General features: G+C 33.8%; 1 protein-coding gene across 1 annotated transcript; it reads left to right on the top strand.

The window, feature by feature from the left end:
• Positions 1-12,802: 12,802 nt before the first annotated feature.
• Positions 12,803-16,595, top strand: LOC145572284 (methyl-CpG-binding domain-containing protein 4-like). Its single transcript, XM_081631280.1, has 2 exons — positions 12,803-12,853; positions 15,861-16,595. Exons 1-2 carry the CDS (start codon positions 12,818-12,820, stop codon positions 16,365-16,367), a joined length of 543 nt encoding a protein of 180 aa, XP_081487406.1. The 5' UTR covers positions 12,803-12,817; the 3' UTR covers positions 16,368-16,595.
• The last annotated feature ends 1,651 nt before the right edge of the window (positions 16,596-18,246 follow it).

Raw genomic sequence — 18,246 nt, 5'->3', positions numbered from 1 at the left:
TTATTCTTTCTCCCTCTTTCTAAGACTTCCCTTTTCAAATAAAAATACCGCATTCACGAGTCTTAGACACACCTAGCCAAGCTCGAAGTTGCCTTCGCCTTAGATGTGAAAAGTTGATAATTTCTGAGCGTTTGGTCCCAAATCCCTATTTCAATTATTTAAATTAATTGTTTGATTTAATATTTTCCTTGAAGTTACTAACGTGTGTATTGTTTTGATAGAAAGAGAGATGAGGCAACAAAGTAAGTTGTTTAATTGCTCTATTTCTTTAGAAAGCATGCTTATATTATTTTAATTCCTAGTATCATGTTTGGATGTCTTTATGAAACTTAGTATCATGTTTAGGGTATTAACTAATTTTTTTAACATCATGTATGTTACTAGTATCATGCTTAGGTTGCTTCTTATTTCTTCTATCATGTTAGTATCATGTTAGGGTTAAAGATTTGATCTTTAATGTTTAGTGACATGCTAGGATTTGTTATTAATCTTGTTAGTATCATGCCTAGGATCTTGCCATTATTATGCTTTGATGAGATTGAGAATATTGTTATGATGATTGTTGTTATTATTGTTGCTTGATATATTTATTGTTATTGCTTGATCACGCCCTCTCTTGTAGGTTTAAAGGGAATTTGTACTTGTAATCACGCTTTATTAGATAATTAATAATCTTTTTTAGGCTAATATGATTATAATTCAAGCGATCGCCAATAATAGATTTGTTGTGCATTAATATTCAACCAACATAGATTAAATAGGTTTTAGGGTTAATATATTGATTGTATGTTAGTCAGAAAGCGCATATGAATATGAGAAGAATAAAGTAGAGGCCTATTTTAGGGCAGGTTCAATCTCTTTTAGGTTGGATTTGTACCTTCATCCCCGAATATCCAGTCATGGTTCCAAACCACTATGGAGTTAGCGATCTCTAGGATCGTGAAGGGGTGTAACCTTTACCCTGTGAACGGTTTACAAGTTCCTAAAACTTGTTGGGGACTCTTTTGCTCTAGCTTCCTTCCCTTTGGACGCCACCATGCTTAAGTGTATGATCACAGTGGGGCTCAAGTGTGGGATGCTTGAAATATTCCCTACAATCATCAATCAATTAATAAATAAAATTGAAATTGAAATTCAAAGTGTAAAAGTCGAAATCTAATGCCAAATTCAAACAAACTTTACTAACATTGTATTCAATTTATTACATCTCATTCTTCAAAAAAATTGAAATAAAAATTACATCTCAAGTACATTTTGATACAATTCTCTAACCTAACTTTATAATTATCAATGTGCTAATAAAAATCCAATTCAACCACAGTCTGTGCTTCCACAAACCTCAACCACCGCAGCTTGCGCTTCCACCAACCTTAACCACTACAGCCTGCGCTTCCGCCAACCTCAACTACCGCAGCTTCGCCACCAATAGTGCACGCAAATAGTGAAGTCACACCAAACACCACAAATCAAAGATGAAAAATCATAATTTAATCCAAATCATAACATAAAAATCAATTGATAAAAGTTATAGATCTAAATTTAATAATTGAGAATTAAACAAGCTACCTCGATAATGTTAAATAACAATAAACCCGCAACAACTTGGGTCCATAAATAGAGCAAATAAGAGATTCAATGGTTTGATCTTTTGTGGACTGCACTACATCGGAGTTGGGGTTAGAAAACAAGGCTCGTTGTCTTTCTAGTTTCTCTGTAACATTAACAGCGATGCGAAGATAAGACAGTTGTAAACTGAGGAAAAAGACGACGGAAAAGAGGTAAATCGGACGTCAGCTCGGAGTTTATAGGACATTGAGGGATGAAGGTAGAAGAGAAAGGAGTTAGGATTTCAAAGGAGGGAAGAAGTGAAAGAAGAGGAAATGAAGATGGGAAGTTATGAAGGAGAATGATGGGATTGTCGGCTATTTTAGGAGTTAAGAGGAGTTAGGGTTAGAATTTTGGGCCTTTTAAAGTAGTTTTAATATGTTGTTTTCTTATTTATTTTTTAAAAAAATAATGTGAAACATGTAGAACGGTTAACGAAGAGGGCTAATCTATATTGTAAGTGTAAAATTTGGATGTACTCATGTACCAAATAGAACAGTTAACTATAAAATGCGTTCTATAATATAAATTTACAATTTTAATAAAAATCTATAGTAATATATAAAGAGAAATGGCTTTTTGGGTGATAAATTTCACTACCCCCAAATTGCCCTTCATGTACTATATATATGGTATATGTGCAATATATGCATAGTATGTATGTCGCCTATCTATTTTAACCGTTCTGTATCTTGCATTTCTTATTCTAGTTTTTGTAGTAGTGAAGTTCTCTCTCAAATACTTTAATTCAACATTAACCTCCTCCTTGGATTTAGGGGAACCACGAGAGCTATGATGCTCTGATCCTTTTGTTTTTCAACCAAACTTTGCAACATGCCATTCGTCTCAGTTAATTGATTAGAGAGTAATTAAATTGAGTCCTGTATTATATTTTTTTTAGGCCGTTCATCGATCCTTGCCACTTACCCCCTAATATTTTTCGAACGTCTTCAACTTAGTCTTGTTTTCATTTGAAAATTTCAAAACCATTATCTTTGATTATTGTTGAAGTAATTTTTTTTTTTAGAATTGCAACTAAATGGGACTTTGGTTGAGAGCCACAATAGAGGAAAGCATGACTATGGTGATAATTCACAATATAAAAAACTTCTAGCAACTAGGAAATGTAACAACTTCTAGAAATGGTGGTAATTTGTGTGCAACCACTAATCAACTAATCTTTTGCCAGTTTTAATGCTTCTTTTTTTTTTATTTTATTTTATTGTAATAATGTTTTGATATCATGAACATATGATATTGCAAAGGGTTAACAATCTTTAATTTCTTCAATTTCGTCTTTGTGGGGAGGCATAAAGTTACATACATACTAACGAAAGAGCCTACTTTGGTACCAAATTGTCAATGCACATTTTTCATTTTGTTGTAATGTCAACATTACAACGTACTAACTAGCCTAACACAAGAACATAAACAATATTTGCTTCGTTTCATAATGATCATAACACTTTTCTATTACATTCGTTTCACAATAATTGCACACTTCCTTATTTGGTAACCCTTAAAAGAGCAGTTTAGTTAGTTGTGTTAATACTCATTTTGGAACCGTTGTTGTGTTAATAAGATTTCGCCAATCAAGTTTTTCCTTTCCTGAAATAGCTTTGATTGATTGACTCTGCAATTTTATTTAATTTCATAAGGTTTTTAAGTGATTTGGTTGACTCCTTGATTGGTCCAATCAAATCCTTAATTGATGAGTTGAGATTCCATTAACTCGATATTATTTGATATCTTTGACCAAGGATGCATCTTTCCTTTATTAGTTATTATTGTGATTTTGTGTAAGCGAAGTCAATTATAAAAATCTTTAATTGATTCTTTGTTTTTTATCCTAATGTGTGCGCCGTGGGCTATAAAACATCTAATCCCAACAATTTCATGTTTAAAATCATGTGCTTTTTTTGTTGTAACATGTATTGTTTTTTGACATGATGACAAGTCACATTAGAAATTCATTGAAAAATATATTTTGTTGTAACATGTGTTAAATTTTCCTGACATGCTTATGTGTCATATTTGAAATTCAATTTAAAAAAAATGCATTTTTGTTGTAAATGTATTACATGCATTTGACATGATGACAAGTCATGTTTGAAATTCATAAATTAATACTGCACGTGACGCTTAAACTTGAATATGAATGCTTTTTTTTTAATATTCCTGTGCTTCATCATTATTAACAAAATTTGACCATACACACATGCCAACGCATAGGTTTAATAGCTACTAAAAATTTTTATAAAAAGTTTATAATGATAAAAATATATACTACCTCCATTTCTTATTTTGTGCAAGATTTGCCATTTTGGGATGTTACAAGTTCCCCACCTTTCCTCCTTGATTGTTTTTTTTTTTTTTTTTTTTTGAAAAAGGGTAAAAAAAATATTATTAATCACCAAAAAACATTTATACAAATACAAGACCCCTAAAAGAAAAGCGGAAAGACCAAACAAAGACAACTCCTACTGGCCAGGAATAGAACAACCCAAAACCCCACAAGGCCACAAAAGAAAAAGAAACTAAGCAACAAGTTTCTTAATTCATTCTCTATTCTTCGTTCTCGTCTTCCTTGGCATGACCTGGACCAATCTCTAATAGATGTCCCATATAATAGATTTTTCAACACCCTATGAGACTTTGCAAACACTTATCCCAAACTACTTTATTCCTTTGCTGCCATATGACATACAATATGCCTGTGTAGCAGCTTTGAGCTACTTTTCTCTTAAATCTACCATTAATACTAAGAAGCTTGGCATTGTAGTCATCTAGGGAAATTGGATTCTTCATGCCTAACACCAGCCCCAAAGCCTTACAACAAGCTTGACTATAATGGCACTCAAAGAACAAATGGACCACAGTTTCATCATGATGATCACATAAGGGGCAAGCAACCTCATACATAATTCAATACTAAGCTAGCCTTATCTTGACCCTGGTCCTTCTCCAGAGAATCATCCACCAAACAAAGCTATGTTTGGGGATGTTGAAATGATTCTAGACCCAATCACACCAGGGAACATCAGGCATATCAGTTTTCAGCCACTTGTATCCACTAGCAACTGTGTACCCTTTCTCATTTGCTAAGCCACTTTTGACCTCTATACCCCACTTTAAATCTTTCCTTAAGCTGTCAGATCTGCTTCCAGTTCCAACTAGCAGATTTAGCACAAGGAACTCTTTTCTAGTTTCCGTTCTTCATATACAAGTTATCAATCCATCTGAACCTTAGACTATTTTGCTTAGTTGCTATACTCTAGATCTGCTTCCCCAAGGTTGCTAGATTCCAGAGTTGGCAATAATGAATTCCTAATCCACCCTGTCTCTTACCCCTGCAAATAATATCCTAAGCAATGGGAAGGGTCCTGTTTGAAACCGGTTTCCCATCCCAAAGAAAATTTCTACAAATAGTAATAATCCCATTGATCATTACACTCTTTGGCAGGATAAAGATACCATCCTAGTAAGAGTGTAAAGTTAACAAAACAGAATTCACTAACTGTGCTCTTCCTGCATAAGAAAAGGTTTTAGAACCCCAAGTCCTTATTCTTATTGTGACTCCGTCAACCAACACCTGACAATCAGTCTTATTCAACTTTCTATAGCTAACATTCACCCTAAGTACTTAAAAGGGATAAAATCTTCCTTAAAACCAGAATTCAGAATAATCTTATATATATATATATATATATATATATATATATATATATATATATATATATATATATATGATTTCCCATTATTAGCAACCAAACTCAAGGCAGCAGCAAAAGTGGCAAGGCTTCTCAAAAGCCACTCAACTGAATCTTTATCCCCTATACTGAACTAAATTAGATTATCTACAAAAACCAAATGATTTAATTTCAAATTTCTACATTTTGTGTGAAAAGTGAATTTCCTGATTTCCCCCAAACACTAAAGAATCCTAGTAAAATATTCCATACAAATCACAAAGAGCAAGGGAGACATATGATCTCCTTGTCTCAAGCCTCTCTTCCCTTGAAAAATTCCCTCCAAACCTCCATTAATGTTCAAAGAAAATGAAGCAGAAGTCACACAAGTCATGATCCAGTGAATAAACTTCTCTGAAAACTTCAAGGCTTGCAACATTTCCTTTAAAAAATCCCATTTCACAGAGTCATATGCTTTTATAATGTCAACTTTTAGCAAACAGCTACTGGGAACACTTTTCCTTCCATAATGAGCTACCAGGTCCTGGATAATGCTAATATTATGGATTATCTGCCTATTTCTCGATCAACAAACCTAATTTGATTAGGGGAGATCAAATCTAGAAGCACACTCCTCAATCTTTTGCAAATTAGCTTTGTAATGCATTTATAAACTACATTACAACAAGCTATTGGTCTATATTCCATTATAGAATCAGGCGGCTGGTCAACCTTTGGGTTTAAGGTTAATTAAGGTAGTATGGTTTATTTCTCTAAGGAGCTTCCCATTATCAAAGAAACTTAGTACTGCATCTGTAAACTCCTCACCCATAATATTTCAAGCTTTCTTGAAAAAAGTGTTAATATACCCATCAGGGCCTGGGGCTTTATCACCAGGAATAGAAAACACAATATCCTTGACTTCCTTTCTTGAAAAAGAAACACGAAGATCCTTAATATGCACATCCTTTGAAACCTTATCCTTCTGAACAATATCCTGTTGTACCTGCACCCTCTCACCAACATCAGTGCCCAAAAGAGCTCTAGAATACTCAACAAAAGCTTCAGTAATAGTGTTTGGGGTATTACAATCCACACCCTTGCCATCTTTAATAGCTACCACTTTCTTTATGAACTGTCTGAGCTTAATGTATCTATGAAAGTAAGCAGAGTTCTCATCCCCTACTTTTAGCCAGTTTATCTTTGCCTTTTGTCTCAGTGAAGCATAATAATCCTTCCCGACTTTACCAAACTCCTGAAAAATTGTCATCTCTAAAGCTTTCAATTCCTCATTCTCATTCATCTTCAGTCTGCAGCTTCTTTTGAAAATCCTCAAGAGCTGACTTCAAATGCAGGTGTCTCATGTCTAAATCAACATAAGACTTCTTATTCAGAATTCTCAACTCATGTTTTAACTTCCTCAAATTCACCACCATTCTATACGTAGGAATATCAGTCACATTAGTATCCCAGACACCTTTCACTATTTCCCCAAAATTCTCATGATCTGCTCATATATTCAAAATCTGAAAGGTCTTCTCTTCTCTTTCTATGGTGCAAACAAATGCACCATGACAGGACAATGATCAAACGACATTTCTAGCATATAATGGGTATAAGAAAGAGGAAAATGCATTGCCCATTCTTCATTTATAAGAGTTCTATCAATCCTTCTATAAACTCTATTCTCCCTACTTTGTTTATTGTTCCATGTGTAGGTAGCCCCTACTTTATTTAAATTTGTAACACTACAAAACCGAACCAATCTCTAAAGCCAGCAATTTCCGCATTGGTGATACTGCTGCCCAATCTATCTTCAATATTTAGAGGGCAATTGAAATCTCCAGAAATGACCCAAGAATCAGTCATCTTGCCACTTATTAATTTCAAACCCTTCCATCTATAGTTCCTCCCTAAAATCAGCATAATTCATTCCATAGACCATATTCATGCAAAAAGATCTATTCACAGCAGTATTATTTACACTTATATGAATGTATTGTTTGGTAATATTCACCTGAAAAAACTTGGAAGCCACGCAACCAAGATTCTCCCTCCTTTGCAACAATGAAAATTAGTTGCAACACATTATCCCTGAAACGTTGAATTATGAATCCTAAGGAAGTTTTGAGACTTGATCTTAGTTTACAATAAGCACACAAACCAATCCTATTCTACAAAAGGAAATAATTCACATCCTTTTGCTTCTCAGGGCCATTCAAGCCCCTAACATTCCAAATTAGGATGTTATCCATGATCTGGGTCTCATCCACCCCCGTTCTAGGAGCAGCAACCAAATCCTCATCATTTGTCCCATCAAAGTTTCCAAACATCAGTCCGTCCTTTTGTAAGCTATCAAAAGAGTTTCCGGTAGGAAATTGAACATTACTTCTAGCTACTGTTCTTGTCTTCCTATGAGAGTATATCCATCCTTCTTACTCCCCTTGAGCACTTACAAACTCCATAGGATTCTTAGCTTGCACCTCAGGAACTTCCAATTTCTTTTGTGCCTGCACTATCTTGGGTCTCCACACTTTTTTTACCATTCTTACAGTCTCTAGATCCATGACCCAGATTTTGACAAACCTCACACTTCAATGGCTTCCACTCTTACACCACTTTTTAACATATGCATGCACCATTCTCAGAAACAAATTCAATATTCTAGTCAAAAACTCCATTAACTTCCACCTCCATTAAGTATCTAGCATATGAAAATATGTCTTTCATCTGTGTAGTAGAATCAGCTCTAATTGGAGATCCAATCAATCCCACAATCTTCTCTAAGCAGGATTTTCCCTAGTACTTTAAAGGCAAATTCGGCAATTGAACCCACACAGGGACCTTTGTAATCTCAAACACATCAAATTCCATCCCATCCTCCCATTGTTTCAAGAACACTGGTTTCTTATCAAACATTACATGTATAGAATTTAGTGCCTTTTCCTTTGTTTCCACATTCAAGAATCAAATTACGAAACTACCCTTTTTCAATGGAATCACCTTGTCTTCATTCTTATCACCCCATATTCTCTTACAAAAACCCATAAAAGATTCAAATAAGGTTTACTACCCATGACATATAACAACAACCCCTAATTTCCAGTAACCTAATCCATCAAAAACATCATCCAAAGATAATTGCAATTGAGGTTTCGAATTGCTTACCTCAATTTCAATACCATAATATGCAGGAGCCGCAGTTACGTTCAACCATTCATTCAATTGCGATTTCTAACGAGACCCCTCAATCAACTCTTGAATCGATTGGGTTGGAGACAAGATGAAATTCTCCAGTTCGTTAGCATCATCGAAGTTCAATTAAGGAATACCCTCTCCAGTCATTCTTGATTTTGTCTTCGAAACCGTGTTTAATGGATTCACCATCTCAATTCCTTCACAAATCTCAAGTTTCTAATGGTTTTCTTGCACTCTAGCTGAATCCTTGTTCACTCGTTTCCTCGCCATGGTGGAGGGTTAGAGAGAGAAGCACTCCCTAGAGAGAGAAAAGTTGGGACTTAGTTCTTCTTTTGTTGATTGCGATATTCTCCTCCTCGAAATCAAAATTGAAACTTTAAAGGTGAGTATGTGGTGGTTCCGTGGGTTTTTTTTTTATTTTTTATTTTTTTTATGGTATATTTGTGGGTTTGATTTTAGAGGTGGGGTTTGTAGTTGGTTTTGGCGGTTTTTTTGGATTTGTTTTATGGTGAGTTTGTGGGTTTCAATGTTTTTTTTTTTTTTTAAATTTTGAGTTTGTTTTTAGAGGGAGCTTTTATTAGTGTCTGGTGATTTTTGTGGTGGTTTCGACAAATTCTGGTGGTGTTGGGTGGGTGGATGGTGGGCTTCATTAGTTTCTAGTGGGTTGGTGGCTGGGTTAGGTGGCTAGTGGTTGGGTTTTTGGTGGTTAGGGAGGATGTGTGGTGGGTGGGTGTTGTTGGTGGTGATATGGTGGTTGTTGGTGTTGTATTTGTTGGGATGGTGGTAATTAGCTCTCTTAATTATTTGTATATTACTTTAATTATTATCCGTTAAAAGTTTTGTCTTGGAAAATGTGCAAGGCATTTTGTTGCACAAAATAAGAAACAAAGGTAGTATTAATAAACAGTTAAAGTTGATAGATAAATAATAGTGCTAAAGATTAAATTGTATCAATTATTCACATAGGAAGGGAGTATCTATATATAATTAAACGTTGACCTAACTCATTTAATCAAACGTATCTTATCAATTTATCGTGTATATGTAAACATGTCAAAACCCTTAACATTCGGGTGTTTTTTAAGTGTCTAATTTGCGTCGTTATAATAATAAAAAGGTTAAGCTCATTTATAAGACTAATCATCAATTCCACAATTTATTATTTATTTTTCTCAAACACGTTAAATTGTGTGAGTTTCAGGTTAAATATCTTAACACTAACCCAACTGATATAATTAAATGTGTCGTGTCATGATGTGTTGACTTGTTTGATTAAGGACATGTTCTTTTTTTTTTTTTTTTTTTTTTTGCTGAAATTAAATTATTTTACTGAAATTATAATTATATTTTCTCCTTTGAAATTATTTTTACTATACTTAGGTCCTGTTCACTTCACCTTAAAAAAATAATATTAAGTAAAAATAATTTCAGTTCAGTAAAAATAAGTTTAGTTCAAAAAAATTAATTTCAGTTCAGTAAAAATAATTCAGTTCTGTAAAATTCAATTTTCTTAAAGAAGCATTATAATCGAAAATCAGTAAAAATAATTTCAGTTCAGCAAAAATAATTTCAGTGAAGTAAAATTAATTTAAGTTCAGTAAAAATAATTTAAGTTCAGCAAATATAATTTTGTTTCAGTAAAAATAATTTCAGTTCAACAAAAATAAGGTGAAGTGAACGAGGCCTTGTTTAAATGATTTATCCACAGTTGAAATTTTTTAATGGTAAAAACTTATTTTTTATTGATCAACTATTATATTCTTGTTTTTGCAATGTTACTAAAATATACTGATTCGAACTTATTATTACTGAACTGTAATTATTTTTGCTTAATTGAACTTTGTTTACAGAATTGAAATTGTTTTTTTTTACTGAACAACTGGGCATTACTCCCTCCATCTCATAATAATTTACATTGCACATTGGACTTTTATTTTTTCAACATTACATATTTACTTTGACCATTTAGTAACGTAATAAAAAAATATGTTGTTAAATAGGTGTATATAGAACTTCGTATTTTGATAATGTCATTTTTTATAATATTTATAACTATTATTTAATGATATATATTTAAACAACGCTTTTTAGTATTGCCATACTACACCGTGCAACAAGCTGACACACACAACAACACTGACCGGGTTTCCTTGATCTGACGAATAGCCTCTGACCAGGTAACCTCTGACTGAGTAACCCCTAACTGATTAAGTAATCCGAACCACACCGTATAAAGCTAGCCACATATGAAAATTTATGATATTTAAAAGTATGCATTGATATATGTATCAAATTTGACTGTATTAATTGTTGTAAAGCAGAGTGATTATGTAAATAAGGCAAGAGAATAGAGCCTCAAGTGCCAATACAAGTGGCAAACCCTTGACACTAATATGTGTTTTATGATGTCTGATGATCGTTACGTGTCAACTTTTGCCGGCTCAAACTTAGGGGGCGTTTGGTATCAAATTAATAAAGGTAACAGATTAGAAACAAATTAGGGGGGGGGGGGGAAGGGTAATATATAGTATTACCCTTACTAATTGTTTGGTATCACTAAGGAAACGTAATCAATTAAAACCAATCTGTTTCCTCTTGTTTGGCATAAATATTTTGGAAAGAAATAGTTTTCCTTTCTTTTTTTTTTTTTTTTTGTTGTTGTTTTTGCTAATGCTACATATTATGCAATGTAAAGCAATACTAATTACCATAAAATGTCATATGCTAGATATAGGCAAACTGGCAAAGTCACGTAAATTGTAGATTACGAAATCATTGAAATTCTTGCTTTTCGAGAGGAAAGAAAAACATTCAAAATTTATTGAAATATTAACTTTAACAACTTGGAACAAAATTTTCTACATCTTCTTCATCACTCTGGACATTCAATGGTTGTTATCAATCTCTTGGTCCATACCTTTCATAGCATCAACGAACGACTCACTTGCATCTCCCACTACAACAAAGCAACAAAAAAAACCATATTAACAAGTTGACAACCTAGCTTACAAACTGAACCACACACGCACATAAAAAAAAAAAAACAACACAAAAGCACCAGATTTCTCCATACTACCCATATTTCATAATATTATTAAAAAATAGATTCGCACTCAAGTCAATTAAAAAAAAAAACGTGAACTACTCACTTGGAGAGTTGCAAAAATAAAACTTTGTTAGCCAAAAAAAAGTTTACATCCTAATCACCATGTCACACTACCACGTTGCCTGCCACATTAGCAGGGATCTCCCACGTGGTAGCGGGGGGGGGGGGGGGGTAACAACAGTATGCAGGGATCAAAAGCTGAGGATCAACAGAAGGGAGTGGGAGCAACAACAATCTGTCAAAAAAAAAAAAAGAGCAGCAAAAATCATCAATTAGCAATAGGAACAACCCGCTTAGTACCAGAAGAAGCATTATGATTGTTAACAGGAGTAGAATTCTTAACAGGGCACCCATTGGTTAAACCCTAAACCAATTAACCACAACAATTACAGGATATAATAGCAATATATACCAATAAATTCAGCAGAAAATTAACGAAATTTGAGAAATATAAACCCTAAGAAAGAGAAAAGAAAATTTCAATCGAACAAGCAAGTAGAGAATTCAAACCAAAAAGCGACGAAATTGATATCGTATTAAGACTATGAACCCTAGAAATTGAACAAGAGAAATGTCAGGTAATTATGAAATCAAAAATAGGCAAATTAAATAACAATCAATGCATTTCAAGATAAAAAATACAAACAATCAAAATCTAAATCAAAATTATACAAATTCAACATTAATTTCAACACTAATTCAAAATCTGGGGTTTCCTTAACAAAAAAAATTGATACATAACAAATCTGTTTGTTAAGATTGTTGATTTGAGAAAATTTGAGGTAAGAAAATAGATCAAATTGAGCGAAAATCCGGAGATTTGCTCGATCAAATTTGGGAATTTTTTGAAGAATTATGGAATGAAAGGAGAGAGAAGAAGGTAGAGTGATGAATTTTTGGGTTAGAGGAAAGTAACGTGATCTATTTCCTCAGTTTTTACACCGGAAACAAAATGATGAAATGGATTACCACCAAGAAACGGATATTGTTACTTTAATGATTAACTAAACAGATTCAAACAGAAACAGTAATCTAATTCCGTTTTCTTCCTTATAATAAACCCATACCAAACACCCCCTTAGGTGTAACACCTTAAGTTATGGCCCCGCCCCCTTGGTTAATGAGCCTTATATCAGAAACTCCCATAGTCCCATTCACCATTAGAAAGAGGAGAGAGAAAGAGCAAGAGAGAGAAAATCCGTGCGAAATTCGTGAAACCATGAGCAAAAAACAGAAAATTCAGGACGATTCTAAGGTATGCATGTTTCTCTCTTCCTCCAATTTATATTTTTCGGTTTGCTATTGTTTTTGGTTTATTTTCACTGTTGTTGTTTGTTAATTGTAAATTGTTTATTGAATTTTCGATTTGCTGGCAGAATAAATAAGAATAAGTGCTGCTGTAATTTACATGTACTTATAATTGGTGATTTTGTTATAATTCAGATGCAAAATTCTGATGAATAGCATTTTTATTGATTTTTTTTTTTTTTTTTCTGTTTTTTTTTTTTTTTTCTGGGTAAGCACAATTTATGTGTTTAATTTGGTCTATTTGTTGTTTGTAGTTGTTGTAAACTTGTTGATTGTAAATTGTTCATTTTCTCATTGATTTTTTTTATTAATTTATTCAAAAATTTTAAAAAAGAGATTGATGAATTCATACTTGGATTGGTCTCGGAAGTAATTTATACTCAATTTTAATCTGTTTTCACAAGTAAAAATCAACTTCAATTAGTATAAATTATTTAAGATTAGCACAAATAAGGTGAATAGATGGAATAAAGTCTTGGTTTTACTCTATTACAAATTGATCATCTATTTCATTTCTACCCTGTGTTTTACCAACTACTCGTATTATATACGAAGTATATGGGTATTTTTTTTCGAGTCTCAAGGAGACAAAGATATACTAAAATACTCCTTTCGTCCCAAAATGATGTTCTTGACTTTTTCATGGTCAAACTTTTCGGTTTTTGTTGTAAATAATTGGCTATGATATTTAAAGTCTATAGCAATTCTGTTTGTCAGGAATTGGTTGAAGAAGAAGGTAGAATTATTAGTTTTGGGTGTGATCTTGAGACCTAGAAAATATGTAGGAGTGTAGAACCTTTTGTTTTCACTTGAGCTTTACCATGTTAAGTTGATCATTATTTAGTGCCCAATTCAGATACTCGAATTGACACTCGAACATTGGCATGCTTGGACATTTCATTTTTTTGCTTTATTTTTTCATAAAAAAGCCATGTTTCACACACGAGTCCGATTTACATAGGCTATATGAAATAATTAATGGATCAGCTATTGATTGCGTTGGTAAATAATCAAAGAAATCAAAGATCTCTATTTACACGTGTTGTATCAGTTATTAATTACATTGCTAAATAATCGAAGATTTCAATTCAGAAGATTGGGTTAGCTATTGATTACGTTACTAAATAATTGGAGATCATTAACTACACGCAATTAGGTTATAGCTACTGCTGTGCCGTTAGACTCTCATGGGTGGTGGGCGTAAATATCGGAGAATTGTGTGATAGGCTATACTTTACGTGATTTATGTACATAATTTTCTTTTGGAGGACTTAGTTAGTGTATATAATGAATGCGATTTAATGCTGTAATAGATTTTGCTGTTGGTATATCTTTGCTTAGTTGATCTTGGTGACATATTGTGCTGTGTGTTCATTACTTGCCATCTGTTGTCTGTTGGTTATTCAGACATCAAAATTGCTTACTTTATGCTTAGACCCAAACATCATATCTAGTGCAAGTATGAACTTTGCTAGCTTCAAATTGCTCTATCTACCCTTTTTTGGTGCACTGAAGTCTTACCTGGATATTCTTGTCTGTCTCTGCTCATATGAAGTGTTGATTTTGCATTGACCTAGTGACCTGGATTACAGAATTCCTTTAGATGAACTGTGTGTTTGAACAACAATGCCATTTCTTTGCTCATTGTCTTGATGGCTTTTTACCTTCACTATCATGCTTCATGTGAACCTACTATATTTCAGCCTCTTTTTTTTTAATAAAAAAATAAAAAAATTTGAACTGTGTTTATACAGGCGTTTGCATGGTAAGGTTCTAAGGTCTGCTAGGTTTTATTCAAAAGAGACATCTACATGAATTTTTTAGCTTACGTTGGCATTGGATCAGCTATTAATTATGTAGTTAAATTATTTAAAATCTCAATTCGTAAGCATTTGTCAGCTATTGATTACATTGCTAAATAGTTAAAGATCTCAATTTACTAGCATCTAGTTAATAGCTACTGCCGTACTGTTAGACTCTTGCATGGTGGCGGGAGTGATTATTGGATAATCGAGTGGAAGGCTATACTTTGCGATGTGCATAAGTTCCTTTTGTGAGGCTTTACTTACATTATGAATTGCAGTTTAAGGCTGTGACTAGATTTTGCTGTTGGTATGTCTTTGCTTAGTTGAACATGGTGACAAATCATGCTCAGTGTCCATTACTTTTCATGCTTTGTCTGTAGGTTATTTGGATGTCAAGGTCATATTTAATGCGATCGAGTTACTTTGTTTGCTCCAAATTGGCCTATCTACCCTTTTTTGGTGCACTGAATATCTTTACCTAGAAATCCTTATCTGTCTGTTGATATGAAGTGTTGATTTTGCATTGACCTAGATTACAAAATTCCTTTGGATGCACTGTGCCTGAGTAGCATTGCCATTTTGCTCATTCTTTTGATGACTTTTTTAATGCAGGGAGTTTACATCTACATGAATATTTTCTGCTTCCCCACCCCCCCCCCCTCTCCTTCCTTCCACAATGTGCAGCTGTACTTAGTATAATGTATAGAGTACATTGTATTTATTTTCCGTAAAGAAATTTGAGTGAAAAAATGCTTGCACATATCATGTTTAGAGGTTTTGTTATTATTGTTATATTGCTCATGTCATTGTTATAACTTGTATATGCATAAATCTTACTAATGCAGAATAATGATACCAAAAATAATTGGAAAATTTGTAATTGTTATTCTGTTGCTCTACTCGGTTCAACTTACTATTCTTTGTGCCTAGTGATATGAATAGAAAACATAGATTATTTGATCAATGGATTGAGTTGAATATGGTCAAACGAAATGTTGAGATGTTCAATGAACAAGATGCTAAAGGACAAGGTTTGTTCTTTTAGACAGCAACAAGCTGTGATTGCCTTGGCTTTGGCTATGCTTTTCTGGAACAGAAATGGAGAAGTAATTTGTTTTAATCTAATTGTTCATCCTTTTTGAACTGTAGCCAAGGCGTGGTGCCATCGACCTGTATGCTGCACAGTGTGGTAAGTGCCAAAAGTGGAGATCAATTGCTACAAAGGAAGAGTACGAGGAACTGCGATGCAAGTTTATGGATGACCCATACACCTGTGACAAACAACCAAATGTGACGTGTGATGACCCAGCAGACCTTGAATGTGATGCAACCAGAACTTGGGTTATTGACAAGCCTAATCTTCCAAAGACTCCAGCAGGATTCAAGAGGGAACTCATCCTCAGATCAGATTATTCTAAGCTGGACTCACATTACTTAACACCAACCGGGAAGAAAGTGAGGTGTCATGGAGAAGTAGTGCAATTTTTGGAGAAGCATCCAGAATACCGACACTTAAAGCTGGATGACTTCAACTTTACTGTTCCGAAGATACTGGAGGATACTATTCCCCCTGAGGTGAGGAGGAAGCGTGCAGAAAAATCTGCGAGCAAAAAGGATAATGATTTTGATGGTAAGAGGAAGAATTGTAACAATTAGTAGGCTAAGTTGTTGACATTGTTGTTGCTCTTCCTGCTTCAACTTTTTATCCATATCTTAGAGAACAATGAAACCTCAGAAGTGGTAGGTATCTAGGGTAGTAGAACTTGCTTTTGGAAATGTCTGTAATGTGCCATTTGTATAATTTGGCCTTAGATAAATCTGTTAAGCTGAATTTTCGAGTTACTGTGCATGCTTATTATATGTAGCATCAGATTTCTTCCCATATTTGCATTCTGGAACTGCTTGATTCTCGCCGTGGTGGATTATGATTTCCTTTTTTTGCCTGCTTGATGTGTATATTTATCATGTTTAACAATTGGAGGCACTTTGGGGGGCATGCTTAGATTAATGTATGATGACACTCAAGTAAAAATCTGATGAAATAGGTCTTTACTTGAGTTTTATCATACATTTATGGGAAGATTATAGACATATATTTTTGGTATGTAGATTTATATCCCTCATTATTTGTGTCATTGCCAAAATTTAATATTTAGTGTATCGTAAAATTTGCATTTGTGAAGGAACATAATTTTTATTTTATTATTATTACTAGGGTAAATATAAGTTGATATACTGGATCAACTTGTATTGTCAATCTACAAGATAAATACGACTTTTTCATTATTTACTATTGGGCATATTGGTAAAAGTGCGATGCTGATTAGGCAATATTGCTATATCAGCATTCCTCCGCTGCCATTGTCGTAGTCGTAACTTTCTCTTTCCTCACTCCTTTGCTGAACAACAGCGCTTCTGACTTTTTTCAAGACGAGCTCACTCAGCGATTCCAAATGCGAAAGCACTCCACCACTACAACCACTATCATCTTTTATTTCTTCTCCTTTTGTCACTGACTTCAATTCTTCAACCATTTTCAAAAATCAAGCACAATGGAAGCTTCAATGAAGGACATGGTCATCCCTACACTTTTGGGGTCAACCATGCCCTTAATTTCACCCTTTATTCACATGATTTTTATTTAAGATCGGGAAAGTTGGGTGGAGATCAAGGAGGCTACAATGGTGGTGGTATCAGAGGAAGCTTCAATGGTGGTGGAGATGGGGAAGCTTCAATGGTGGTGGATAGGGTTGTTCAAAGTGTCGTTTAGACTGCACCAAACCTTAATTTTGCGGTTTGGTGCGGTTTGCGATTTGAAAATTGCGGTGCAGTTTTTTGAAAATGACCAAACCACATGCGATTCCAAAAAAATATTAGACTAAATCGCACTTTGATGTGGTTTGCGGTTTTTATACTATATTTTTATTAGAGATATATAAATGAACTAAAAAAATATGAGCTAATCTTTGACTATTAGCTAATTAAAGATTAAAAAAAAGCTTAATATTTAAATTATAAATAATTAATCTCAAAATAAAATAAAAGTTTTGTTTGAAAAAAAAAACAATTATAATTTTAAAATATGGGTAAACTACAAACCGCACCGCACCGCACCGAACCACATTTTGCGGTGCGGTTTGGTGCGGTTATGTTAGAAGTGTGGTTTGGTGCAGTTTGAAAAAAAATACAAATCGCAATTTTCCCAAATCGCATTGCGAACACCTCTAGTGGTGGAGGTCGGGGAAGCATTAATGGAGAAAAAAGGAGGAAGCTTTTCAATGGTGGTGTCAAACTGTTAGTAGATGGTTGCAACAACTGCATATGCAAAGGTAGTAATGATGGCATATAGGGTTTTAAATCATTTGAATGACTAGCTAGTGACGAAGTGCGAATCTGAGCTGGCGAAAACTTCTGTTCATTTTATTTACAGAACACCACTAGATTGACAATTTTCGTTGATCTATTATATCAGTTGGACTAGCTAATAATTTGATAATCATTATATACTGCCCTTCTCATTGAAATATATCTCATT

This window comes from Chenopodium album, chromosome 12, assembly GCF_948465745.1.
Source record: "Chenopodium album chromosome 12, dcCheAlbu1.1, whole genome shotgun sequence".
Taxonomy (NCBI): domain Eukaryota; kingdom Viridiplantae; phylum Streptophyta; class Magnoliopsida; order Caryophyllales; family Amaranthaceae; genus Chenopodium; species Chenopodium album.
The sequence above is the reverse complement of the archived record's forward strand: the minus strand, read 5'-3'. Positions and strand labels throughout refer to the sequence as shown.

Coding starts and splice junctions, on each gene's coding strand:
- LOC145572284 (XM_081631280.1), top strand. CDS start 12,818: ATGAGCAAAAAACAGAAAATTCAGGACGATTCTAAG. Junction 12,854..15,860: donor AAATTCAGGACGATTCTAAG/GTATGCATGTTT, acceptor TTTGAACTGTAG/CCAAGGCGTGGTGCCATCGA.